This window comes from Nansenia antarctica, assembly GCF_963989245.1.
Source record: "Nansenia antarctica genome assembly, chromosome: 5".
Classification (NCBI taxonomy): Eukaryota; Metazoa; Chordata; class Actinopteri; order Argentiniformes; family Microstomatidae; genus Nansenia; species Nansenia antarctica.
In genome coordinates this window covers 24,717,650-24,745,410 of record NC_137690.1, presented here as the reverse complement: position 1 = coordinate 24,745,410, position 27,761 = coordinate 24,717,650, and the positions used below count along the sequence as shown (strand labels likewise).

Sequence of the window (27,761 nt, the reverse complement as noted above, 5' to 3'; positions counted from 1 at the left end):
TACGAACCTAATTACTTAACCTACTGTTTCATATTTCCTGGATAACTTTATGTCTCTTATTATTTCAATACACCAGATCAACCCCTCTGTCATTTTAATTGCTAATACACTTAGTCCAAAAACATTCATGATGAAGTTGATTTCAAGTAGGCCTACATATACATACCTGTCAACGCTCCCGTTTATCCGACAGATATAGAAACACATTGGCCACTGATGTATGTACTACGTAGCCACTATACGTGGCTAACGAGATGATGCATCTCCAGGGGTTATCCTAATAAAGACATGTACAACACGTCTGACTGTCTATCGCAGGGGGCAGTTTAAAGCACACAGAACGACACAGAAGCCATTAAAAAGGTTTATTTTGAAAGTCACTATTTCACTATTCTCGTTTGCCGCAGGCTACTGCTTTAGGGAGACATTTACATGTAAACATACCTTCGTTTTGGGACGTGTTCAAAAAGCAAAGGACCGTTTGATCATCTAATTATGTGTAGTTATGTTGTAATCGAACGGTTTCCATGTATTAACCCTACAAGAAAACTATATATTTTTTTTTTTACAGCATCAATATTCTTGCAGCATCCTTAGTTATCGTTTAATTTCTAACCCTTTGAGTGGCAATATCTGTAAGTTAAATTATTATCCATCATTGTTATAATGTTTACCTTTAAGTGTTTCGGCATATTTACTACAGTTTGCACAGTTTGGTGGCATGTACGATAGCACATTGTAATGATATTATAGCATTCAGGCTATTCTTTTTGATACAGGATGCATTGCACTGATTAGCATTCGGGCTCTAAATGAATGAATGAATGGTCTTTATTGTCATTGCTATAGTACAGGTACCAAACAACGAAATTTAGGAGGGGGTGTTTAATACGAGATGCACTGATTAGCATAAATGCGATGTTCTATCTGATTAGCTACGGGGTTACTGTGTGGTACATGTTGGTGCTGCATGCTGGCTGTGTTCATTTGCAATATAAAATCCTCATGTTTAAGCAGTTTACGTTTGAGTCACTAGAGGGCGCCAGTACACCAGATTATCAGTCTTCCCTGTATGGAAGAGAGCGGGCCGCTGTTGGCCCTAGCGGTGAAAAATGCGCAGATCCTAATTCAAATAAATTCTGAATTACCCCAGTAGCTGTGCGGGGAGTCTTTATGGTTGGGCTGATATTGGTAGTGTTATCCCCAATCTATCTAACAGCCCACTCTTCTGGTTTTGTAATGAGATCACTAAAAGACATTGATTGAGTTCAATATGAATGGAGAATAGTCAAATCAAATCAAGTTTTATTTGTATTCGGTTGTTAAGTCGTGACGTGTTTCCGGGTCCAAAGTTGGCTGAGGCGCTGTCTTCGAAATGCCTCAGTAATAATAATAATAATAATAAATTATATTTATATAGCGCTTTTCCGAGGCTCAAAGACGCTGACAAATATGGGAAAAACGGGAAAGTGCTGTGTCACTTGTTGTATGAATAGATCCCAGTCTAAAAAACGATTGAACTGTCATTCTACCGCTGTAGTACACTGGTACTCTGGTGCTTTAGTACACTGGTACTCTGGTGCTTTAGTACACTGGTACTCTGGTGCTTTAGTACACTGGTACTCTGGTGCTGTAGTACACTGCAGTGGAGGCTCCTCCATAGAGGTGGAGGAGGCCTGGCCTCCCCAATAATTTGAGAGAAGAGAGAGAGATTTAAAAAAGCAATATATATTTATTTTATTTATTTATTTAACAAAAAACATATTTAAATTGTTTTAATATTAATATGATTTCAGTTTTGTTCATAAATCTGAATTTTTCCATGGCTAATACCCAATATTGCAATTGTAAAGCACCTACAGGCCAAAATCCCTATCTGTTTGTATTGAGGGAGGCCAGGCCTCCCCCAGGAAAGTGGTTTCTCATAGAAGTCAATGTAATGCAATTTTTTTCATGGCAATATGTGATTGGCCAAATCACTGAAAATGGGTGGGCAAGGGAGGCCTGGCCTCACCGTGCATTGAGTCCAGGGCTGATTTGTTCGTCCAATCACATGAAGCCATTTTGAGAATTCGCCAGTCACTTCAGTCAAAGAAACACTCGCCATAGTGGCTACGAGTGTCCTATCCCTGAAAATAATAGCTCATTTGGCCAAATACTTTTGCTTAAAATGACCTCGGAAGTCGGCGAGATTCTGATTCTTTATACATCGACGATACATATACTACTGCTTCATATTTCCTAGATAGCTTTATGTCTCTGATTATTTCAATACAGTAGATCACATCACTGTCATTCCATTGCTAATACACTTAGTCCAGAAGCATTAATGAAGTTGATTTCAAGTAGGCTACATATAGCCTACTACCTAATATGTCCTGTATTATGCCCTGCTCTATGGTTAACACTTTGGAAAGTCACAGCTTCATATTTGCCAGAAAGATTCATGTAACTGGGATTAATGCCATTTAACATAAAAATAACAGGGGGGGAGCAGAATGATTAAATGTACAGTATGTTTAATTTATAATTTCTGATTTGTTTTAGCAAAGGAAGTCCAGTAAGGGACCAACCGCTGCCTGCCGTCGTCACTTTGTCCTACACCGCACCTGGGTCCGCATCACACACCAACCCCTCATAAATTCATAAAACACTGGCCATACACTTCATATACAAGCATTCATCTTTGGCTGCTGTTATGAGGGACGCTGTACCCGGTTCCTGAGATTATTTGGAAAGAAAATCAATTGAATATCCTAATTATAGCACATTGACACTTCCTCTCATAAAACGTCAAGCAGAGTTCAGTAGGAGATCCAGGCTTGGTGTAGTCTCTGGGCTTTCTGTTCAGGTTGTCTCTGGCATAAACGTTGCCCCCAAACTGCACCAACAGGTCAATCGTGTCCATTATTTCTACTCTGGCTGTGTGGTGGAGAGCTATCATGGTACTTGGCAGCCTTCACCTTGGCACCTAGGGTTAACAAACAAATGTTAAAGTTGTTTGGAAACGTTTTATCAGATTGGCAGAGTCAGCAATACAGGCATTGTCACATACCATTGGCATTGGCACATACAATATTTATTATATTGATCTTTAATTTTACATCTGAATATATGTTAGATACCTCAAGACCTAATTGCCCTGTTCTGTACATATCATACTCATACATATCATCACATGTATATTCACTTTTATATTAATTTACTGTAATACCATATACTGTAATACCTTATACTGTAATACCATGCACTGTCTACATTATCATGTGTAGAGTACCACTGGTCACTGGTATGAGAGTACAGTGTCACTGGTCAAAAATGTAAATGTGATTTGCTTACAACTGTTCTTCATATTCCTCTTGCTCCTCTTCCTCCTCACCTACATTGAGCAGCTCCCTGGCACAGTCCACATGTCCCTTGGCAGATGCTGTGTGAAGAGGGGTACCAAAGTAGATGTCTTAGGCCTCCAGGAACACTCTGTAAGCTATCATTAGCTTCACTACGTCTGGATTACCTGATGTGAAGACATATGACATGTCTCCTATCCATATGGTTCCATATGGTTGATCCATATGGTTGATTTTACACAGAACATCTTCAAAACACACAGATCATCTCAGACACTTAGTCAGTACATAAACTCACATGTTCTGCAGTTTAATCTCCCCTCTTGCATCCTTACCCTTCTTGCCTCTGTATCTCCTTTTGCAGTTATTTTCAGTGTTGCCACAGTTACTTTGAAAAAGTATTCTGATTACTGATGACTGATTACTCCTTTAAAAAGTAATCTAGTTACTTTACTGATTACTTGATTTTAAAAGTAACTAAGTTAGATTACTAGTTACTTTTTTAGTTACTATTGGCAGCTGCCTAGGCACCCGACCCCCCCCCCGCAACATAAAAATGAAAACTGGTTTTGCCAAAACTCACTTTATTTTAACAGTAACTTAAATGACATAATTAAACTTTAAACAATAACTTAAAACAACAAAAATAAAGAGTCTTTCTTTGCCTCACCCAACATAAATACTTGTTTTTAAACAATAAAATAAATATAATCTTTATTTAACACAGTAACTAGCAAGGAGTGGTTTCACAAAACCGAAAACCTACCCTGACCATTCAGATATGATCCTAATATAATCCTAATCCTAAACTGGGTGAGTCTGAGTTTATCAATGAAGAGTGAACTCAGCTGTCAAGACTGGAAGGAGGCCATGAACACGCTATGGAGGCCATGAACACGCTATGGAGGCCATGAACACGCTATGGAGGCCATGAACACGCTATGGAGGCCATGAACACGCTATGGAGGCCATGAACACGCTATGGAGGCCATGAACACACTATGAGTGAAACAGTGGAAAGGGGCGAGTAAACCAGTGGTTGTATCTCATTAACAGAAGCTTCTCAAACCTCTTGTCAGAAAGTCTGTTCCTTCTAGGCGTGAGCACCAAACCTCCCAGACTAAAGAGCCGCTCTACAGGAGCGCTAGATGGGGTTGGAGTGTTATACTTCAAGAAAATGTTCTTAATGTTTGGATACTGATTCAGAATCTGAAGCTCATGCCCTGACCTCAAGTAGTCCATGACTTCCTTTTCTGCCGAGTAGGTCTCCTCTGGCTCCGCCTCAAAAGCAAAAAAGTCCATCTCGCCTTGGTTGGCAGTCGTGGTGGGTACACTGGCAGGGCTCTGTGCTGCAGGAGCAGTTTTGCGACATTCTGCTGTGAGAAGCTCCTTTACTTGCTCCCTCCTACCTTCATCTCTCAGCCATCGGAGTTTGAATTTTGGACAACTAGCAGCTGCGAGAAGGGCATCTTTGTTGTCCAGCACACTGGCAAAACGAGTCTGGATAGCCTGAAAGATATAATTTGATATGTTTATTATTATCTAGTTGTAGCCTATAAGGTCTATTATTTATACCTTTATTTACTAATTATGTATGCAATTAGTTTGTGCAACTGACAACCTACATACTGCAGTATGGTGTGACTCTGCTCCATGTTCATGAATAGTGCAATGAAAATGTATTTATTTATCTTTAAGATGGAACAACATAGCATACCTGCACTATGGCATCTGGAAGGCCTGCAGTCATCTTGGATAGGGTGTCTTTCACAGCAAGGGTCTTCTGCATCAGGACTTCAAGTGTGGGCAGTAAAGTCCCATACGGACAGTCACCTTGTAGGATATCCAGTGCTATAGTTAGAGGCTTCATGACGGTACAGTACTCATGCAGGTACTGGTACTCCTGGTCTTTGAAGCACTTCACTCCCAGCTTGTTGCACAGAGTAGTCAGCTCATTCATGGGGATTTCTGCGATTCTCTTTATGGCTTCGTAAAAGGAATTCCACCTTGTGGATGTCGGTACCAGGAGCTTTCTTTTGTTAACCTCCTCCACCGTTTCTGACGCAACGGTAGATCGGCTTGCTTTCGTCCAGAGAGCTGTGCATTTTGCTGTGCTGCTCCTATACACAGCCTTGCTCTCTGGTTTGGAAGTGATGTACTTCTCCACATCACTTGTAGAAATAAGGTTGAGGGTATGTGAAGCACACCTTTGGTGCGGGGGAAGAATCAGCTGGCCATCACTATCATCCTCAGCTGATAGGATTTCTGACACATCTAAAAAAGTGACATCATCCGTGGCCTCCTCCACCGTCTCATCATCGGACTCTGTGACACAGGCGCGGATCTATGGGTGGGCCTGGGTGGGCCTAGTCAGATTCATAAAAATACATATTTTTTAATAATAAAATATTTTTAAAGTTTAATTTTCACTAACTAACTGTAATGTGAATAGTGTTGTCTTGCGACCGTCATTGCCACCGGCTTGTGAAGAACTGGTAGGACTACACCGTCGGATCTGTCAGCCATGGAGGAACCAGCCACTCAACCAAAGCTGGTAACATTCCCTACTACCACTGTAATAGATGGGAAATCGCGCTCCTTCAGTAGAAATTGGTACGAGAAGTTCAAGTGGATGGAATATAGTAAAGAAAGAGACGCTATTTTTTGTAAAGTGTGTCGACATTTCCCAGAGGCGCACACGGAGTTCACTTTTATAAGAGATGGATACAAAAATTGGAAACGTCTCCGGCAGGCCTGTGACAAACACGAGTCTAGCAAGCCGCATGCTGTTGCCCTCACCAAGTTGGATGGGCAAAGCCATGGACCCCAAAGCCGTGGGACAGTGTTAAATCAAATGCACGGTGATGCCGTTTCATTCATAGAGCGAAACCGGCAACACGTTAAAGTTGTGTTAGACATTGCTATGTTGTGTGCCAAGTTGGAAATTCCACTTAGAGGTCACAGAGAAACGGAAGAGGCGCTCAATAAAGGTAATTTCTTGGAGCTATTCAAGTTCATGTCAAAATATGATCCAGAAATTGAAAATAGACTGAAGGAACTGCCTCGAAATGCCACGCTCCTAAGCCATCACATTCAGGATGAGCTGCTTGAGGCTGCAGCCTCACTGCTAATTCGAAAGATAAAGTCTGAACTGCATGAGCAATCCACATATTATGCCATACTTGCGGATGAGTATAAAGATCTATCCAAGCGCGAGCTAGTTGCTGTCTGTATTCGATTCATTCATGGAGGGGTAATTAAAGAACGAGCAGTAGGCTTTGTGGAAACTGCGGAATTGTCTGCTCAAGGAATATCACAGAGGATCCTAGTGTGTATTCGTTCATTTATTTGTTCATACATTCATTTATGTACCTATATATTTATTGTTAATTCTGTCAGACTTGGTCCTCCATAGTTGATGGTTATTGGTTAATTCATTGAATTGCGTGCGCTTGAATGCCTTGCGTGTGTGTATTATAATAACTTGTTTGGCTGTCCGTTGCATTGGGTAGACAGGTACTTTATTTATTTTCTGTTCGTTTCATGGTCTGCATAGTGATCTCCTCCAGTCCCTGCGAATATTTTGCGTGTGTGCATGCGTGTTGGTCGTACCCAAATGTTTCGAGCACCCACGGGCAGAAACATAAATCGGCGCCTATGATCGCGAGCCCGGTTGTGTTCCATCCATCTGGCTGCTCATACATAGGTCTAAAACGTGCGGTGATGAGTTTCACTCAGGCCCACCCAGATTTTTCCAGGCCTACCCATCAGCCACTTTCTGTATCCGCCACTGCTGTGACAGCAGGCTGATAGACTTGAAATGCCTTGACAAAGTTAGATCCATTATCTGTCACTGTTGCTACTACTTTGTTGATTAGTCCATATGAAGAGTGAATGTTTTCGATTTCTGCACCAATAACATCATACGTGTGTCTACCGCGGATTCTCCTACACGCCAATGCAGCCTTGTTGCGGTCTAATGTGGATCTACTAATCCAGTGGAGCGTTACTCCCATATAGCTCCTATTGTTAGCTGTCCAAATGTCCGCTGTAGTTGACACATAGTCGACCTCGTTCAGCGCAGCCTTCAGATGTTTTTCCATCTCTGCATACTCCTTCTCCAAGTACGAAGAAAAAGATGTTCTGTGAGGTAGCTCGGCATTGGTAGTAGTGGGGATCTTGTTAATGATGGCACGGAAAGAGGGCGAGTCAACTGTGTTTATGGGCAGCATTTCCTCTACAACATGTCTACAACATACCGCCCGACCAATTTATTCAACTCTCCCACACTTACAGGTTGTGATTTTGTAGGCCTACTGAAGTCCAGCTTTTGTTGCTTGAGCGGTGTGGGACCTCCCGCAGAAGTCGAGGCCGCGGTCTCTGGGACTTTCTCCGCGAGCTTGACTGTGCTGTGCTGAGATTCCAAATGTTTCTTTAAATTTGATGTTGTGGTTTTACCACAGGACAATATTTTCTTTCCAGCACAGAGTGTACAACGAACATTTATGTTCTTGTCATCCTTTGCTGACACAAACTCAAAATAATCCCTATATTTCCAGCTATTTAACGCATATCTCTGTTCTCGCTCCATTGTGTAGGCTATACGCTTCTGTTTACACTGTGCAATCAGCGTGGTGATACACTTGAGCGATTCTGCTGCACCTCGTGTTGAAAACGTGATCACTGACGTCACTCCCCAAGACGCGAGAAAAGCAATAAATGTTTGTTTACTATCGAACATTACAAAGAAATACTGCATTTAACCTAAGTTATGAGGTAGTAACGCAATAGTAACGCACAGTCACTTGAATAAGTAACTTTAATCCGATTACTGATTTGGAAATAGTATCGCGATAGAATACTCGTTACTGGGAAAAGTAATCAGATTAGAGTAACACGTTACTTAGTATCGCGTTACCGGCATCACTGGTTATTTTACCTCGACTGTACCTCACCACCTTTCCTCTGGCCACACCCCTCTTTTACTGGTCTTACCATTCCATCCCCAGTCAAAAACCCTTTTTCCACCAAACTTACCCTCTACTCTCATCTCATCCCCATCACCCATGTATGAAGACTTTACAGTCAGAGACTCCTCCATCTCACAGGACCTGTACTGCTGTCCTCTAGTGGTCATAGTGGGACTGACACTACACACAGAGGACACATACCGGTAATACAGCATCATTCATAGCTCAAATACCCAATGTGATTAACTCTTATGCACATACACTGCCGCCCTCTAGTGGTTAGAGTGGGACTGATGTAACCAGTAGGGCTCAAACCGGGGGACCTCTCCCCTGGATGACCCAAGATTCTGCCATTAAACCAAGAGGATGTCCTTGTGGTCCAAGGAAGACATTTTGGGCTGACAGGTCTCAGGCAGGGCTACTCATCACAAGAGCTACACTGACACTACACACTACACCCTACACGCTGCACCTTAAACACTACACACTGCACACTACACACTACACACTGCACACACTAGACACAGGGGAGAGGGAACATCTGTACATCCAACATCTCAGGGAAAACACACCACTGTCTAACTGCATGTGTGTAGGCTTGATCTTAGTGGAAAATCACAACCTTTGAGTTTGAGTGTATGAAGCTTGATGTGTGTAATACTACGGTACATCATGACATCACGTTATGATCCAACATCTTTGAGCCTTTGGTGTTCAGTGTGATCTCCCTTAGACTAGTTCACACATGGTCACTGAGCCATGAGGAATGCCAAACCCTGGGTAGAGGGGCTCAGCGAATGTGGAGTGGAATGTGTGCAGGAGGGTCAGTGTGTCAGAGGAGACGCTGTAGAAGGACAGAGTGCCAGCGGGCCAGTGCAGATACACTCCTACTCTGTGGGAGCCAGAGGACTGGACAGGTATGAAGGTTCTGTCATTATTGTGCCAGGCAGAGTAAGTGTCAGAGCTGCCAGAGCAGTCCAGACTCCAGGACTTGTCATTGGCTCCCAACACACAGTCACCACCCAACCCTCTCCTGCTGATTCCTTTATATGTCACTCCTATATCAGCCCCTTCTCCCCTCCACTCTCCCTCCCAGTAACAGCACCCAGTCAGACCCTCTCTACACAGCACCAGTCGCCAGTACTTAAATCTCTCTGGGTGATCAGGATACGGCTGTTTCTCTTCCTGATGTGTCACCTTTCTGTTCTCCTTAGACAGAGAGAGGACTCTGTGTGCTGTATTTCGGTCCAGTGCAGGGCTGGACTGGCCATCTGGCATACCGGGCATTTGCCCGGTGGGCCGCGGTAGTTTTGGGCCGAGCCGCCGACCAGCCGGCCCGGCCGAAAGCTACCATCGAACGGCCCATAAATCGAAAGCTGCCATTGAACGGCCCATAAATCAGGGACAGCGGCCCATTGGTCAATTTTCTATACAGACACTGGGCTGGCCCAATCAACAGAGAGAAGGGGGGGGTCAGGGGTCACGCACGCACGCAGCACCAGACCTCCGTCTCAGTTTCGCGGTAGTTTTGGGCCGAGCCGGCCGGCAAAATAAATTTAGTTAGCCTGGATAGTTACTAGATAGATACTGAGAGAGATGGAGCGCAAAAGCACACTAAAACGGAAGGGAGGCTGGGAAAAACTTAGGGAGAAAAACAAGAAGAAACTCGAGGCAGATGCTGCCAAATGTGTAAACATTAGGGACATGTTTGCTGCACCCTCAAGTTTACCACAGCAGCAACAGCAACAGGTTGAAGAGGAGGCTGGCAGGGAGGAGCGGGAGCAGGGTACAGATACAGAGGGTTAGGGTTAGGGTTAGGGTTGAAGAGGAGGCTAGCAGGGAGGAGCGGGAGCAGGGTACAGATACAGAGGTTTAGGGTTAGGGTTAGGGTTGAAGAGGAGGCTAGCAGGGAGGAGCGGGAGCAGGGTACAGATACAGAGGTTTAGGGTTAGGGTTAGGGTTGAAGAGGAGGCTGGCAGGGAGGAGCGGGAGCAGGGTACAGATACAGAGGTTTAGGGTTAGGGTTAGGGTTGAAGAGGAGGCTAGCAGGGAGGAGCGGGAGCAGGGTACAGATACAGAGGATAGAGAGGATACAGAAGAAGCGGGCCGAGTCAGCCTGTAACCGTTGACCCGGTAAGGAAAATATAGGTAGCTGTTAGGGGTCTAACGGATCGCCCCCCACGGTTCGGCACGCATGTGTACCGCGGATCAATTGCAAAATGTAACCAAGTAATAATATTACTTAATATTAGTTAATATCCCTTGTAAATCACAATGTAGAGTTGCCATGAAAAGATAGACGCGACAGTTGCATGCTTTGTTTTACTCTAAAGCGCAATGATAGGTTGATAATGGAGAAAAAAAATCTAGAACAACAAGGCTGCGTTCGTAAATTCGCTCTGGAATCTGATCACTGAGTACACTGGTCTACTTGCACTGGTACCATTGCTTACTGTATGTAGTCGTCTTTGTAGTGGTTTGGGGGAATACTACAGTTTGTCATATGACTGTACAGCACAGTATATAAGACGAGTATATAAGGCAAGTATTTTTGTGCTGGTGGGTGTGGTCCGACCGATTGGGGTGGGCCTGTCTGGGCCAAAAATGCCAGGGCCTAATTTTTGTCCCAGTCCAGCCCTGGTCCAGTGTGAGCTCACAGGCATCTGATTGAGAGGGCCAAAATAATCATCAAATCAATACAATTGGATAAATTATTCACAATGTGACCTTTATTATTATCTTTTTCATTATTTTATTTTTTTCTCTTCTCTTTTTCTTTTCTCCTTTTTTTCTTTTTTTCTTTTCTTTTTTTTCTTTTAGAGAGGGAGGGGGCTGCTGAGCATGGCCTTGCAGCACATGTGCCACCGGATTGATAGGTGTATGTATTACGCAAACCATAGGTATTACAATGACCTGGCGGTTTGCCTATTTGTAATGTTCTCATTATATTTTCACTTTATTCATGTTAAATGTACTGTGCGGTCAATAGCTCCCGAGAGACATGTTCTTGGCTTATCTTTTATTTATATCCTTGACAAAGCAAATTATTTAGGCCTATATGACAGCATAGGTTTTCTTCACACCATTATTTAAATGGCTAACTTACATTTCTTGAGCTGGAACGTTCGAGATCTGAACTCACCTATTAAACGTACACGCTGCTTGGGGTTTTTACATCGCAAACTCTCAGTTTCCATAGCTATCTCCATAGCTTTAATCCAAGAGACACATCTTATCGAGAACGATTCCAAAACAAACACTACAAAGTCATAGCCCATTCAAGTGCATCGACTAAAGCTAGAGGTGTATTGATCATTGCAGAAAGGAAATTGCAATTTGTGATTATTGAAAATGCCAGTGACAATGAAGGTAGATTTAAATGTATTACTCACCATTAATCATGCCAAACTGATACTAACATGTATTTACGCTCCAAATGTTTCTGATGATAAATCTTTGCCCATCATCAGTTCGACCCTGTTACGCTACCAAGATCCACATTACATAGTGGCTGGTGATTTCAACACCACAATTTCCCCAGAACTTGATAGATCCTCAAATTCATCAAGAACACTATGGCTGGGTTGCACCAACCTGGTTTAAATCAAGGCTTATCTACTAATCCTGTTGCACTAAACTTTAATCCTAGCTTAAACCTAGTTTAATTTAAACATAGTTTAAGCCTAGATTTACTAAACCTGGATTAAGCCTAAACCAGGATTAGTTTAAACCAGGTTGGTGCAACCCAGCCTATGTCCGTCATCTTCAGCGTTAAAAGCTTTTTTAACAGACCTAAATCTTGTGGATCTCTGGCTCCTTCGCAACAATAGTTAAAGCATACTCCTTTTACTCAGGCCGTCATGGCACCTCTTCTAGAATTGACTATATATTCATCAGCCCCTCTCTTATGAAAAATATACCCCATATAAATATGCTCCCTATTCTAATCTCTGATCATGCCCCAGTGTCATGCATTATAACACCGTTCACCAATCACCCTAAGGTATACAGATGGAGATTTAACGATTCGTTACTTAACAATTCTGATTTCATACCACAAATGAAAACACAACTCATTGTTTATCAACTCACATAATCTCTGAGAGGGTATTAAATATTTCTGTCCAAAAAGTATGTAGGGATGGGCAAAGCCCAAACATGTCCCAAATGCCAATAGCCATATTCTTATTCATTGCATGTAGGGGGGACTTTTTCTTTATAGTAGGCCTATAATGAGGGGGTATTAAATAACTGGATGAATTATTGTGAGCACCACACTAACCATAGTAATGACTAAATAGGCTTTAGTGTCAGAAGATGAGCACAAACCAATGTGTTGATGTAATATGAATCATGTGAAAAGTGACCCGATCTAGAGAGGCACAATAGATTTGAAGTGAAATCAATGAGAACGTAAAAACAATTGTACAACACATTACTGTACAAACAAAACTATTTTATTAATTTGTAGATTACTTGGAAAATGTCATGGTCTAACATGCATACATAATCATTTGGAAATAGTTGTCTGTATAAGAACAGCCAAATAAAAGTGAAAACAATAAATAAACGTACAGGTTACAAAGCAGTGTTGGCTATGTATAGAGTAGTGTAACAAAAAAGGGTACAGTAGACCTAAATAAAGCAATAAAGGCTATTTTGTAAGAAATCAAACCAGCATTGTTAGGGAACCATGGACACAGAAATATGCTGAACCTGGACCATTTTACAAATACAGTAAGGCGCATCTGGTATTGGTTGGTCATAATGGCATGATTAAATGAGTTGAACTGCCTCGAACAACATACAAGCAGCTTAAAATCTGCAGTTATATTCCTGAATGACATGAATGTCAATTAATACAATGGTCTCAAATAACTTGATAAGTGGAAAAGGTGTGTTTTTGAAGTGTTAGTGACATACTCCCCCTAAACCACCAGGAATCACTTAAGTTTCAATTTAGTAGGAAATTGTAGTGTCCTGTTGTATTTGTGTTTGTTTACATTCAGTGAGCTGGACGGACTAGTATTACTAAAGGATGTTTACATCTTAAACACACAGTCTCACAAATAGTTTAGCTGCTTGCTGTATATTGACAATGGCAACAGTGTGCACAAATGGAAAACAAAATCTACATTCACACTTGGCAGTAGGCTAACACTTCTACAGTGAGGTATCCTTTTGAGGGGTTGAGCATTTATTTTGTTCAAAAACAACTAACTATATAAATTCTATTAATCTCTACAACAGATATTCAAAAAATTCAAAGAATATCAGTAAACAAATAGTTGATTGTGCTTTTGAAACCCCAAAAGGGATACCTTAATGTAAAATGTTACCCCGGTGGAGTAATTTGATAACCAAATGAGGACAACACCATTTAAATGTACATATTATTCCAAGGTGTTCAAGCTGTTCAGAGTTACAATTTGTTCTTAAACAACACCATTCTTCAGTTGTACTATAACTACAATACAACAAAATGTAAAACTTCACACATAAAAGAAAAATTATAATAACACATTTTATGAGAACTAATTGCAAACAAATAATGAGAATTATGCATCATCAAGAAGCCCTCAAGAAGGAATGTAAGCATGCGATGGCGACAACTGCAACCACCAAAAATTGAAGTCAACACAGGCTCCCAAAGACAAATGTCAAACATAGACAAATAAAAACATCTTCCAACTTCCAGACATCACAGATGCCATTTTAAGATGAACAAACATTCTAAACGATCCCGAACTCACTGTAAAAACTTGGCTCCAGTTCTATATAGAAACGCATGAATACTCATACAATTACTGTTGAAAGTGCTCAAACTGTGTCCATTAATTAGTAGTCATAATAACAGGTTTTGATGAACCACAGGGTACTAAGGAGGAATGATACAGTAGGAGGGACGGTCCTTCTCATGTTCAGCGTGCTGTCGTCAGTCTCCTGCCGCTGACGTTCATGTGTTGCCGCTACAGCTGTCGTCATAGGAGGGCGGAGCCTCTGCAACAGAGAGGGCGGGCAGATGTCAGACAGATATCGTCCGCACACACGTACGGTACAGTACACCTACATTCCACCAAACCGGATAGGAAGGCATTACTGTCTGGCATTTGTCATGACTTGGCATTCCATTACATTCAGATTGGGCATCGGCCCATATTGTTCTAGCCAGTCATAACTGAGGTTGTGGAATGAAGTGGTAAGACAATACACATAATGTTTGGAATTAGATGAAAGTGTCATTTTATATAAACAGCATTACAGCATTGCAGCAGTGACAGTCACTACCGCTTGTTCAACGGGCATGTCGTAAAAGCCACGTCAGACTGACCGTGAGGGTATGCTGAGGTGATGTACTCTGGAGGCAGGATGAGAGGACAGGTGGTGGGCATGGGGGTGGCACTCCCCTCAGAGAAGAAAGGGATGGTGGCCCCCGTGGACACACAGAACAAAGGTCCAGTGGAGGGGGTGGCGCCACTCCGGGGCGGGTTCTGGGAGAAGGTGATGCCGGGGGCGTAGCTGAAGGCATTGGGGGACACAAAGGCATGAGGGCCTGATGCACTCAGCTGGGAGTGGCTCTTGGTGGGGAGGGCCTCCTCAGCCGGAGGGGCGCTGGGGGAGGCAAAGGAGGAGGAGGAGGCTCTGTTCCTGGGAGCGGGACGTGGAGCGGGACGTGGGGCTGGACGCGGCGGAATGCGAGGGGATGCGGTCGGAGCTGGGGTTGTGGCTGGGGTTGTGGCTGGGGTTGTGGCTGGGGTCACAGTCAGGGCCGGGGTCGGGGTCGTGGCTGGGGTCGGGGGAGAAGGAACCGGCCTGGAGGGTGTGCGTGCCCGGCTGTCCACTGAGATGTTTCCAATGTGAATGGGCAGAGTCAACAAAGCCTCAGGAGATTTGAGAGTGATCTGTGAGGTAAGGATGGTAAAAGAAAAGATCTTTATCAAATCTTGCTTACTACACTGCAGAGCAAAGACTTTGGCTGTATTTGTCAATACCTAGTAAAAGGACATCCATCATCATCATAGGAGAATTTCTACGACACACTAAGAAAGACAATAGTTGCTTACTTGGATGAAATATTCAATCTCAATGATTGCACAGCCAACGAGGGATGACTGGGGAAGAGGAGGTACAATGATCTGCTCCTTCCACTCGGCCTGCTTGCCACCCTTCACCCCTGCACCCTCGACCTCTGCTAAGGTCCTCACATCATGGGTGGGCCTCTTGGTCATGTAAGTCACTTTCTATAGGAGAGGAGCATGCAGAAATAGGCCACAGAAACATGTTATAGATGACTGACAACAATAAAGCAATCTCATAATCTGTGAGGGTAATGGGGTAGTGGTGGATAGTGAGTTGGACTGGTGATCAGAAGGTCATGAGTTCAAATCGCACCTAGGAGCACCACGACTAGTGTGTGCCCTTGAGTAAGGCACTTAGCCCTAAGTTACTCCAGGGAGACTGTCCCTGTAATCTGTAATTGTAAGTCGCTTTGGATAAAAGCGTCTGCTCAATGTTTTTTAAATTGTTTTTGTAATAATAGAATTGAAGTGTTAAAAGGTCCCATATTATGAAAAGCTCACCTTTTCAGTGTTTGTGCACATCCATCAGAGACCCAAATGTGCCTACTAACCCACAAACGGTGAAATAAAACAACCCAGTCAGTTTTTTGTGGGCTGCCTATTTCAGAAAACATGCAAATCAAAAAGTCATTCAGATTTGCCTCCCTTCCCTATGTAACAGAGGGGTCTCATTAGAAGTATCTCCATCCATGGCTGCAGTATCCACAATAACTTTTACAGTAGTAGTTCAATGATCCATGTGTGAAAAATAAATGGTCAAACTGCAGGAATTCCTTTGCTTGGCAACGCTGTGTTACTTTGATTAGCACCCAGTAGCTGACTGGCTCAGATCCACAAAGCTGTAGTAGCTGGGCAGTGTGTATAGTGAAGCCCAGGCTAATACGACCATTCTGATCCACAGATACACTACGTCTCTGTTGCAGTTGCAGTATGAATATTAATATATATGCAGTTGCAGTATGAATATGAATACTGTCAACAGCCCTCTGTCTCTCCTTTTGCGGTCAATCTCACATTGTATTACAAACACTGAGACTCACTAGGGACCTTATACTGTACAAGCTTTTGGTATGTCACAACACAAGTTACACTCGAAGTACATGTTCTGTGTAATGACTTTCGTTCAAGTTTATTCTTCAATAATTGATTGAATAAATTAACCGTAACCAAGGTATCAAGAAGGCACAGACGTCACGGCAGGGACAAGCAGTTCTGGAGTGGGGCATAGGGAGCAACAGCTCATTTACACTTAAAGCGACAGACATAGAAACAGTCTGTCGAGAACAGGACTGAAAAAGAGGGGTATAGAGGCATGCCTTCAGATTCAAATCTGAGTGGTACTTTCAGCAAAAAAAACATGTTCAAAGACATGTTTTGGGGACCGCCTTTAATCTACTGTGTACAGTTATATATATATATATAAATACCTCTTCAATATCTAGTCATGCTTTCATTTTAAGCACTGTTGGTTTTAGGTCCAAGACCATGTACCTGCATGAGACCGGCCACCACAGTCCCAGTGGTTTTCCCAGACTGGTTGTGGATGTTTGTGGTCAGTTTGATGACCTGGCCAGGAGTGTAGCCCCGCAGGTCACATGTGGCCTTCAGCTCAACAGTCCCCGTCTTCACCAGCAGGTAGGTGAAACCCTTAGTTATGGAGCATGATCTTGGTCCCTGTGGAAGCAATTGATACAAGTCAATTCCATTAGGCTTATGAATAATGCTCCATGTGTCTAAGAGACTGATATCATTGACAGGGTAGAACGTATTGGTGCTCTCACGTATATATCAGGCACGTCATTTAGGTTGAGGAGTCTCAGCAGGTAGAAGGGCTTCTCAGTCTTGTAATCCTTTGAGAAGCGAGGGGTATCAACAAAAGCCCTCACTCTATACAGAATCTTTCCATAGTTCCCTTCAAAGGATGTGGGAGCAGAGTCTGCATGGGAGGAAAGAGGAAGTCACACAGTTAGATGTGTTCACTCTAGTGTACGCACAAGGCTGACCACGGTGTTATAGGAATACTATAAACACACACATTGAAATATGAATGTGAAATCACCACAATCTAACTGCTTTGTAACTGAATGGCTTGGCGTGTACACTGAACAGCAGACGCAGGTTTCAAATGACAGATCTTAAATCACAACAAAGGACCGGTTAGGTTGGTTTGAGTTTCTGTGACGTCAGTCACACTGTGTGAGAGAGTTTTATCTGAGTGAGAGAGAACCTCACTGTCTCATTAGACCTTATCAACAAGGACTGGGTGGAAGGAAGTAATCATGGAGCTCCCTAAGAGTTGCAGTAATACAGAGGTATATATTTATATATATATATATATATATACACGCCATGTAGCATATAGCTAGGGTAACCCACGAAGGGTGTAGGCAAGGCAATGACAGAGGTTCATGCTAAATCCTAAATGTTTTAAACTTAAGGAATGAAATCCATTATAGGAGGCTCAAACTACCACATCAAAGACAATACACAGTAACAATGACAGCAGGTGGCAAAGCACGGCAGGTGGAAGTGGGAACTTAGAAATGCAGTTAGCACACCTCAGGGCATTAATGTCTTCCCCTTAACCCAGGCATAGAAACACGGCCAAACAAAGGGCCAAAGAGAATCGTGACATTTGAACAGCCAGGGGCATTAGTGAAGCATTAACAATGTAGTACCACATAGTAGTAGATTATCGTATCACTTCTATAGTGAATCACACAAATGCTGCGGCACACCTGCTTGGAGCTATGACATAACTACAGTGAAATAGTCACATGTCTGGGCATGTCTCATTATCAACAGAAGAATGACATGCAGGAAAGAATGTGGAGCGACAGGTGTGAAGCTCCATCACTCAACAGCGTTCTTACCTGGTATGAGAAACTTGAAGGGGAAGCTGTAGTCTCCCTGTTTTAGAGTTCCTGGGACATGGAAAGACAGATAAGCATCAGTTAGCTAGTTGGAAACATTCTGCCCGGCAACAATGGCTGTGTTGTTTCTCTTCTAGGAATCAAATGTTATCTTCAGGGTAGAACGTTGACTGCTCAGTGTGGCTATTACAATTTTAGGAATATCCTGAAACAATTCTAATGTTATTCTGTACATGTGTGATGGTTGAAAATCTCCATTACAAAAACAAGTTTAAAGGGATAGTAGATTTTACAATTTAAAGTTAGATGATCCCTCACCGTGAAAGTAATTTATGGACCAAGAGAAAATGTAATCCAAGGTTCAGAGTGGTTTAAATAACCATAACTAACTTCAGCTAACTTTAGCCATCAAAATCTGACTTGATTGGAAGAAACTTTTGAGGTGATTTGGCCACAGTCAAGTACAAGCCCACAGTCGGGGTGAAGTCGGCAGAGGGACTGAAGCTCCAGAGGAGAGTGGCGAATGGCCTAGTTGACAGTACCTTTATCTGCCACAGAGACTGTGCTGTTGAAGTACTGCTCCTCCACATCCCAGGATGTGTCATTGGTCTTGTTGGTGACACCACAGTAGCCATTGCAATTCACCTTGATTTCTGCAGAGATACAGCAAACATACTAGTCTATTTATAGAGAAAAAAAATATGTTTTTTTTCCTCCTGCAAAATAAGTGGTAGGGGTAGTGGTAGCCTAGTGGATAGTGATTTGGACTGGTGATCATAAGGTCATGAATTCAAATCCCACCTGGGAACACCACCAGTAGTATGCCCTTGAGTAAGGCACTTAGCCCTAAGATACTCCAGGGAGACTGTCCCCGTAATCTCCAATTGTACGTCGCTTTGGATAAAAGCGTCTGCTAAATGGTTAAAATGTAAGTGAAAGGTACTAAAACCACTTGATGATTATTTGGTAAGAAACACAAATGTCCAATGGAACCTATGATATAAATTGATAAATCAGTTTTGTGTAATGTTATGGCACATAGTTTGCTTTCCACAGTGAGTCACATGCCTGGCAGTGAGACACTCCAGAAGACACCAGCCAGTGAGCACATCAATGAAAGGATTCTGAATTATGAGTCCTAGCAGGGATCGGAAACAGTTCTTGGCCACAAGTACATGATTTTGACCCAAAGGAAAGCTTATTTACAATCAATCATCATGATATCTGGACAGCACCCAAGGACAGAATGGCAGACAGTCAATCCTCTGATGGTGATGGTGATGATGATGAAGTCATAACAAATCTGTCAACACACCCAATGGTTGGTGTGATGTACTATGATATGATGAGAGTTTTGCCACATTAAATTATATTTTTATTTCAGACTGACTATCGTAGCTGACAGATCATGTTACTGACAACAAGTAGCCTGTACAGACAGTATGACAGTGCAGTGGCACTGTTTCTCAGTATTTAAAATAGTGATATTATGAGACGCTCTAACCATTAAAATCTATTTATTGTACCTAGTGGGCAAGGCAACCCACAAGTGAACTAAAGAAACATAGTTAAATTCATAACTCATGAGTGATCAACACTGTTGCCATGTTCATGTTATTGTATCTAAACAGCATGACTCAAGCTGCCTCAGTCTGACCTGCTTTTCTTGAGCTGCCATGTAAATAAACCAAGCCTCCAACACCAAAGACCCCACAGTCCCATCAGACAAAAGGTCTTCAGTATGAAGGGAGGGAAGGCCATTTTCTTTCAAAGTGGAAATAAATAAATCTCCCCTTGTGTTTTGCTAAATTCAGAGTCACATTGACAATTAATCCATAAAACATGACACCTCCAAAATGTGGGGCAAAAAAAAAAAGCGTCAAGTTGACAATATATTCTTGCAGTAGCCAGCTAGCTATATGAAGTTTTGCCAAATACCTGTTGTGACTTCAGACTGAGTGTTTTCACTGGATGCACGTCAGAAAGGGGTCATCGTGTGTCAGCTCAGCGATCACAGCTCAGATGACTGTCCTAAGGCTACAATATGTTCATTGGAACTTGACAGAAGAGGTCACCACAGCGTTCATAACAAAACAATTCCCTTTTCTGGCACCTGTTTCCTCTCAGACCTTTTGCTTAATCCCATGCACAATCAGACAACCTGGAAATGCATGTAAAAAAACAACAACAAGCTATAAATGTAGGCTAACATGTCATGCATTTTTTATTTGACCAATGCTCAAGACAAAACGTACACTTAAGTTACGTAATTGGAAACACATGTGCATTCTGGTTGAATAGGTGAGTAATCACTTTTCAAGACTGAATGAGGGTTTTGTTTCACCAACAACAGTTGGATAGGGATGAGGTGGCCACCTGTCATCAGCTGTATTTGATACTAGGGTCAGGGAATCCCTTTGTGATCCTTGACATATGGCATACAGTACCAGTCCCATTGAATTATCAATGTGACTAGATTTATCACGTCGACATGAGATTATTGTCCAAATGTGATAGCCTAAGCATAGTGAGATGAGGGTGAGATGTCCCAAAAAACATGCCTTTACTTTAGACAAATAATATTTATGTATAAAATTGCGCTCTAAAATGTGACGATGACAAACAATACACATTATACAATTACAATTCAACAGCAGTCAGATGAAAGCATAAGATTGACCCTTAAACTGACAATATGTTGTGATTTGGTGGAATAATAAGCATGTAAAGAGATGTATTTTGTGTTTTGAATTTTGTGGCTGTTTTTAGATTTGTTGTTGTACGGCGACCTTGAGTGCCATGAAAGGCGCCTTATAAAATACATGTATTATTATTATTATTATTATTACTTGTTTGAATACGTCTGTAAACATTCAACACCTGAAGTGTAAACTTTGATTTCGATAACTTAGAGATCGCGATAACTTAGAGAATGCGATAAGCAGGCCACTTCCTTGTCTGCGACAGGTGAGAAAGGTTGCTTACCAAAGAAAGACGGACAAATCGATTTTAAATTCCTTACCTTTACATTGTATAGGTTGGGCCGTTGTAATTTTCAGCGTGCCTGAAAGTGACTCTCCTGGACTGTAAACAACTTTATTGTTGCTTAAAATAATGTCAAATTCTTCAAGTTTCCCCATGTTGTTTTCCACCATGAGCAGTAGCTACTAATAATAAGTGACTATCACCTGTGCGCCGCCGTGGCTGGGGATTCTTTCCGCCCAGTCCCTCTGACGTCAATGACACATGAAACGTACTGATACATTCTCTATCAAGCTCTTCATATTCGAAAGTTTGTAGCTATGATGATATGATAGGCTACATTGCAGGGTTCTTATCCAGGAGACACAATCGTTTTAGAAAATAATAATAATTTTAAAATGTTTTAAAAACATTATATTTTTATTTATTTTTAATCATTCTGTTACATGACATGCGTCAATAGAAACGCCTCTTGCATTCTCTTTTGAGTACAGTAGTAGATTAGGGATATCCGAAATAATAAGGGGATAAGTAGTGGTAGATCCACCCAACACCCCCACCTTGAGTGAGTTTGTAAAATAACAGTTGGTTGAAAGAAAAGAATAGCTTAGATATACTTAATATTGCCAAGATAATACCATTGTCTTACCGACTTTACACAGCATTCTCTACACCCACCATCCTTACATTTGCAAAAACAGCACATTCTTAGAGCTATGCCTTGTAGGCTAAGCTCAATTCCCTTTAATATCTTATGAAAATTAGATAGTTATGACAGATGGATTATTGCATTAAAAGTCTTACTCTAGATAACCTCATCCAAGTAACCATTCAAAAATAAATAAAGACAGATGAGTTATACATGCATGAATGAATGTGACAGCAACAGAAGAAGAAAGAAACATATATTGAATGTCACTGTTACTGTTACTGTAATTACCTGATCAAAGCTCTGACTCACTTTTCTGTTTGGGTGTTCCTCTGGGGAATCTGTAAGGATCGTCTGAATGCAAAACTAAACTTTTGGGAACCAAAACAGTACAACAGGGGATCCAGGCAACAATTGATTCCTGCCAGGATCCAGGACACATAATAAGCAGTTTCCAGTTGGAGAAGAATACGACACTGTTTAGGATAGTATTTATTTATCACTACTCCTAATGTCCGGATTTCATTGAGTGGTAGAAAGATTGAGATTGAGATTGAGATTGAGATTGAGATAACGTTTATTGCCACTATGCATTACACATATAGGAATTTGCTTCGTCACCACAGCAAGTGCGTTTATACTTTTTTCACATGTCAAAAAACAGGACAACACAACAACAACAACACAGGACAGACAACAGTGCATTGGATAGTGCGGTATAAAGTAAAGTGCAGTGCAGAGTTTTTACAGTGAGTCCAGTTCAGTCCTGGGCAGACTTGGGGGCGGGGGGGAGGGGGAAGCCAGAGTCATTTATCAGCCTGGCGGCTGAGGGGTAGAAGCTGAGCCTGTGGCGGGCCTTCAGTGCCTTAGGCAGCCGCAACCTTCTTCCAGAGGGAAGCAGGGTGAGGAGGCCGTGGCCGGGGTGGAAGGGGTCTGCCATGATCTTCCTTGCCCTCCTCAGAGCCCTGGTGTCATGCAGGGAGTTGAGGGAGGGCAAGGGACAGCCGATCACCCTCTCTGCTGAACGTAGCACCCGCTGCAACTTGGCCTTGTCCTTGGTCGTTGCAGCAGGGAACCAGGTGATGATGGAGTGGGTGAGGATGGACTCTATGAGCATAGCCCAAATATCACTAAGCAGGTACCGATCATCCTAAGTGATCTTACCTTAACAGCGTGGCCTTTAGCTGTGTTGATATTGATGCGAGACACCATTCTTACCACATGGCTGTAGCATGTTGCCAACACTGCAAAAGGCAGCAGGAACCCAAAGATAAATAAAATGATGTTCATGACAAAGTACACATTTGTGAGATTCTTCTGATGGATGGTGAGACATGCCCTCTTCACTGGGTGGAATAAGGACTGCGTAGACACTAGCTTTTACCAGAAGAAGCAGCCATACTCCCCAACATAGCTTTTTGACAAACTCTTTAGATTTCATTTGAGAGCCTCTGTTGAAGTGGACTACTTTTACATATCGATGAATACTGATGAGTGTGAGGAACATAATACTGCCATAGAAATGTGCACTGAGAAGGGCAATCTTGACTTGGCAGAGAAACCGTCCAAATGGCCAGTGGCTGCCCATGGCAAAGTACACAGCCATCATGGGAGTTGTGGTGGGTGTTGCTATGGCATCACTCAGGGCCAGATGAAACTGCAGAACGGTACCAGAGTTCCACTGTGGTATGCGGCAACAGAAGACCCACAGACTGAAGCTGTTGAGGAGGAAGCCGAGCAGAAATACAAGGCAGAGGAACACAGTGATGGTCACATGCTGAGACTCCACCATACAGGACTCAGAGAGACTGGTGTTGGCTGGGCTGATGTTCAGAGGAGGCATGGAGGGACACGCTGTGCTGTTCATCTTCTAGGAGTTACACAGGTAAAACATGTTTTTATCTTGTTAAAGATAATATAAACAATTAATGCTGGTAAATAAGTTATCACTTTCTCATTTTGTATATATAATAGAATGAAAACCATCTCTGTCTTCTTCAGGTTGAATACAATGAGTGTACTTCAATCACATGTGCATCTGACCATTATGCAGTAAAAATACTGCATACAAAATCTTTTCTGTTTACAGCAGTTATCTCAAGATTATACTGTATATATCGGCCTATATATAGTAGCATGCTACTGCGTCTATTTCGATATTCAACAGTGAAAATAAAAATAAGACAAACGGAACCTTGCCTTTCCTGTTGCAGTAGACCACAGCCGACAATACCTCAGAGTATAATATAACCAATCTAACCATTTCCTCACAGCTATATACTGTATATGTTTATGTCCCAAACTTGGTACGGTTGTCTACATCCAGAGCCTGAGCTCTAATGAAACACTCGAAAACTTCAAAATAGGACACAATAGGACAGTGTTTATGATTAGATCTTCATAATCATGATCAGACCTTTAATTGCAAAAATATGTGAAAACGTAAAAGGATTTTAAGATTTCATGCATAATTCTCAATGTATCATTCCATGCTGTTACCAATAAGTAATCATCTGTCAAGCAACCTGCATTTTATTTTATTTTAGATGAGATGAGATTCGATGAGAACTTACCAATACAGTAGAATACAGTAGAAATCACTGCATGAGTGTGACTATCTGTCTATAACGTATGACGCTTCCTGTAAGAGGTGGAGGCTGATGACAAGATCACAAAAAAAAAGGAATAGAGCATTTTCATTATAAGTAATGAAACCCTTAGCCAAGGGTGTCAGAGTGAGGCGTGAGCCTGACATCAGGTGGGTCACACACACACCCCCCTCCCCCGCTCCCAAAAGATCTTCCCCAGGAGGACATACCCCCAGGACGCCCTAGCAAAATGTGACCCCTCTCATTACCAGCTGATCCCTCAAAAGTCTTGCAGCAAAATCATACTTGCCATCAGCCGCTGTCGATATGCACAGAAAGTCTTTTATCCAAAACCCTTTAGAACATTTATATATCAAAACATTATGCAAACCTGTTTATTTATTTTGTAACTGCTTCTTGATAGTTTTTACTTTACAATCATTACATTTAATTTTGAACATAGTATTACTGTTAAATAGTCAGCAGAATTTGGGCAAATTCCTTGAAGAAAAAAAGCATTTATTTTCTATTATTTTTCTATAAATTCAGTATCTGGCTATACTGTATGTTCCAATAGTTAGTAACTCAACTGTCTGTGTTCTTTACATTCTACTGTACATTTAAAATAAAAAGCATTGGAATTGGAGTTTGGAGCTTCAAAATACTTCCCGAATTGATGCTCTGGCTCTGATAGGCAGATATAAGTATTAACAAATGAGGACAAGGAGTAAAAAAAGTGTACAAAAACTAAGCTAACACTATGCTAACACTAAACACTTTCTATAGTCCTATCTCAAGATAGATGCGCTCAAAGACTGGAAGTGGATATGTTTTCCCTGTGTTCAAATATAACAGAGGGAGTATCATCAGCAGGATGGTGGCTGTCCTGGTCATTTGTTGCAGGTTCCTCTTTGAACGTGACATCAATTCTCTTGAGAGACCTATGAATAGCCTTGACAAAGTTTTGTGAGCCAAAACAATAAAGAAATGGATCTAGACAACAGTTTGCTCCAGCCAAAATCCAGGAGACATAGTATGCTGTCTCCACCCGTAGGAGAAGCCTGCAATGACCTGGAAAATACATCTTTATCACAACACCCACAGTGCGAATCACATTCAGGGGCATAAAGCATATTCCGAATATCACCAGACACATAGCAATCATTTTACGTGACTTGGCCTTAATAGCAGAACCCTTAACAGTGTTTATATTGATGCGAGACATTGATCGTGCCAGCTGGATATAGCAGGCCACTGTCACTGAGAAGGGCAGAAGAAACCCTGAGATGAGGAGAATGAAGTTGATGACGAAATAGACCTCAATGTGTTTTCCCTGATGAATGCTGAGACATTGTGTGCTATTTCCCACTTGGCTTGTGTCTAATAAGGTGAAACAGACAATCGAGTAAGCCAGCATAACCAGCCAAACTCCAGCACATAGCTTGTGAACAAATCCTTTTTGTTTCAAACAGGAACCTTTGTTGAAGTGGACAACCGCCATATATCGATGAATACTGATGAGTGTGAGGAACAGGATACTGCCATAGAAGTGGATGGTCAGCAGCGCAATCTTGAGCTTGCACAGAAAATCTCCAAACGGCCAGTGACTACCCAGGGCGAAGTATACTGCCAGAAATGGTGCAACCGGGCTGACAATAGCATCACTCAGGGCCAGATGAAACTGCAGAACGGTACCAGAGTTCCACTGTGGCATGCGGCAACAGAAGACCCACAGACTGAAGCTGTTGAGGAGGAAGCCGAGCAGAAAGACAAGGCAGAGGAACACAGTGATGGTCACATGCTGAGACTCCACCATACAGGACTCAGAGAGACTGGTGTTGGCTGGGCTGATGTTCAGAGGAGGCATGGAGGGACACGCTGTGCTGTTCATTTTGGGATAGGAGTCACACGTAGGGTGGAAATAGTCACCTTAGGAAGAAATAGAGTGGAATTTAAGGGTTATTGGTCAAAGTCGACCATGAATAGTCATCATCAGTAGCTTCCCAGTGAGCAATAGACGTCTTTTCAACCTCGCGTCTACAATATAAACCAATATAGACCAGCTATATTACGGCTATATTTTCTACTTATCTTAAATGCATGAAAACCGTTATTAAACCCCTCTAAACTGTCAGAATACGTCCCAGACGTCATGTAGTATGAGATTCCATGTAGTCTAGCATAGTTATTCATGCGGAAGTGGTGGTTTAAATTGCGTCTATACGTCTGTCCTTTAACCCAGATAAATGCTGTCTGTGTCTAAACCTGTTTTAGTCTAGCAGCACTTTGAGTTTAAATTAATACCCTAAACGCCTGTAGATTGTCAAAATATGTACCAGACCGTCATTTAGTCTGAGATTCCATGTAGTCTAGCATAGTTATTCATGCGGAAGTGGTGGTTTAAATTGCGTCTATACGTCGCTGTCCTTTAACCCAGATAAATGCTGTCTGTGTCTAAACCTGTTTTAGTCTAGCAGCACTTTGAGTTTAAATTAATACCCTAAACGCCTGTAGATTGTCAAAATATGTACCAGACCGTCATTTAGTCTGAGATTCCATGTAGTCTAGCATAGTTATTCATGCGGAAGTGGTGGTTTAAATTGCGTCTATACGTCGCTGTCCTTTAACCCAGATAAATGCGGTCTGTGTCTAAACATATTTTCTACTTATCTCAAATGCATTAAAACCGTTATTAAACCCATTCTATTGTCCTTACGCTCTACTCTATGACTATGAGGCTGGGAAGACAAATCGGCAACACACTACATGAACTGAATTGAGATTATATAGAAAAATAGTCATAGTACCAGGTGTTGATGACTGCAGAGGAGAGTCAATCATTGTAGAGTCATCAGTGGCTTTTCAAACAAAGATCAAAGCACATGAACAACTTTAAACAGGAACAAGTAGCACAGAATGAGAGGAAAGACCAGTTATATTTTAAAAATACAAACGCATTGCTTACAGGCATATTCTTCTTTGTCCTTTTCTTTTAATTCAAAGAGGTCCATAGAAACTGATCGTTAAAATGAAATATCGTTAAAATGTGCTTTCTTAAATACAAAAAACGTCACATAATAATCGCATTACGTTTTGCTACATGTAACCGGTTGGTTATTATTTCCAGTTTGCGGTTAATGTAATTTTGGTTAACAAATGCTTTCTTTCGCTACGATTGGAGACGGGTTACCACGTGACCATGGGACGTATTGAATTTCCCGGTTGGAACAGTGAAAAGTAGTATTTTTGGGATGTTTTGTACATTGGCACTAC

The 27,761-nt window shown here is 42.0% G+C and overlaps 2 protein-coding genes and 1 pseudogene across 3 annotated transcripts; all 3 read right to left on the bottom strand.

The window, feature by feature from the left end:
• Positions 1-14,273: 14,273 nt before the first annotated feature.
• On the bottom strand, positions 14,274-21,409 carry arrdc1a (arrestin domain containing 1a; the record flags this gene model as incomplete). Its single annotated transcript, XM_080531507.1, has 8 exons — positions 14,274-14,317; positions 14,649-15,219; positions 15,382-15,558; positions 16,888-17,070; positions 17,178-17,332; positions 18,270-18,320; positions 18,812-18,922; positions 21,292-21,409. 8 exons carry the CDS (start codon positions 21,407-21,409, stop codon positions 14,274-14,276), a joined length of 1,410 nt encoding a protein of 469 aa, XP_080387633.1.
• Positions 21,410-21,436: 27 nt separating this feature from the next.
• Positions 21,437-23,767, bottom strand: LOC308157911 (P2Y purinoceptor 2-like; annotated as a pseudogene). Its single transcript has 2 exons — positions 23,065-23,767; positions 21,437-21,499 (listed from the first exon to the last, which is right to left on the bottom strand). The product of its transcript is annotated as a P2Y purinoceptor 2-like (transcript).
• A 1,529-nt stretch (positions 23,768-25,296) lies between these two features.
• LOC308157910 (lysophosphatidic acid receptor 6) lies at positions 25,297-26,379 on the bottom strand (the record flags this gene model as incomplete). The annotated part of the gene is made up of 1 exon (XM_080531506.1): positions 25,297-26,379. The coding sequence occupies one exon, from the start codon at positions 26,377-26,379 to the stop codon at positions 25,297-25,299; it is 1,083 nt and encodes a 360-aa protein (XP_080387632.1).
• Positions 26,380-27,761: the final 1,382 nt, after the last annotated feature.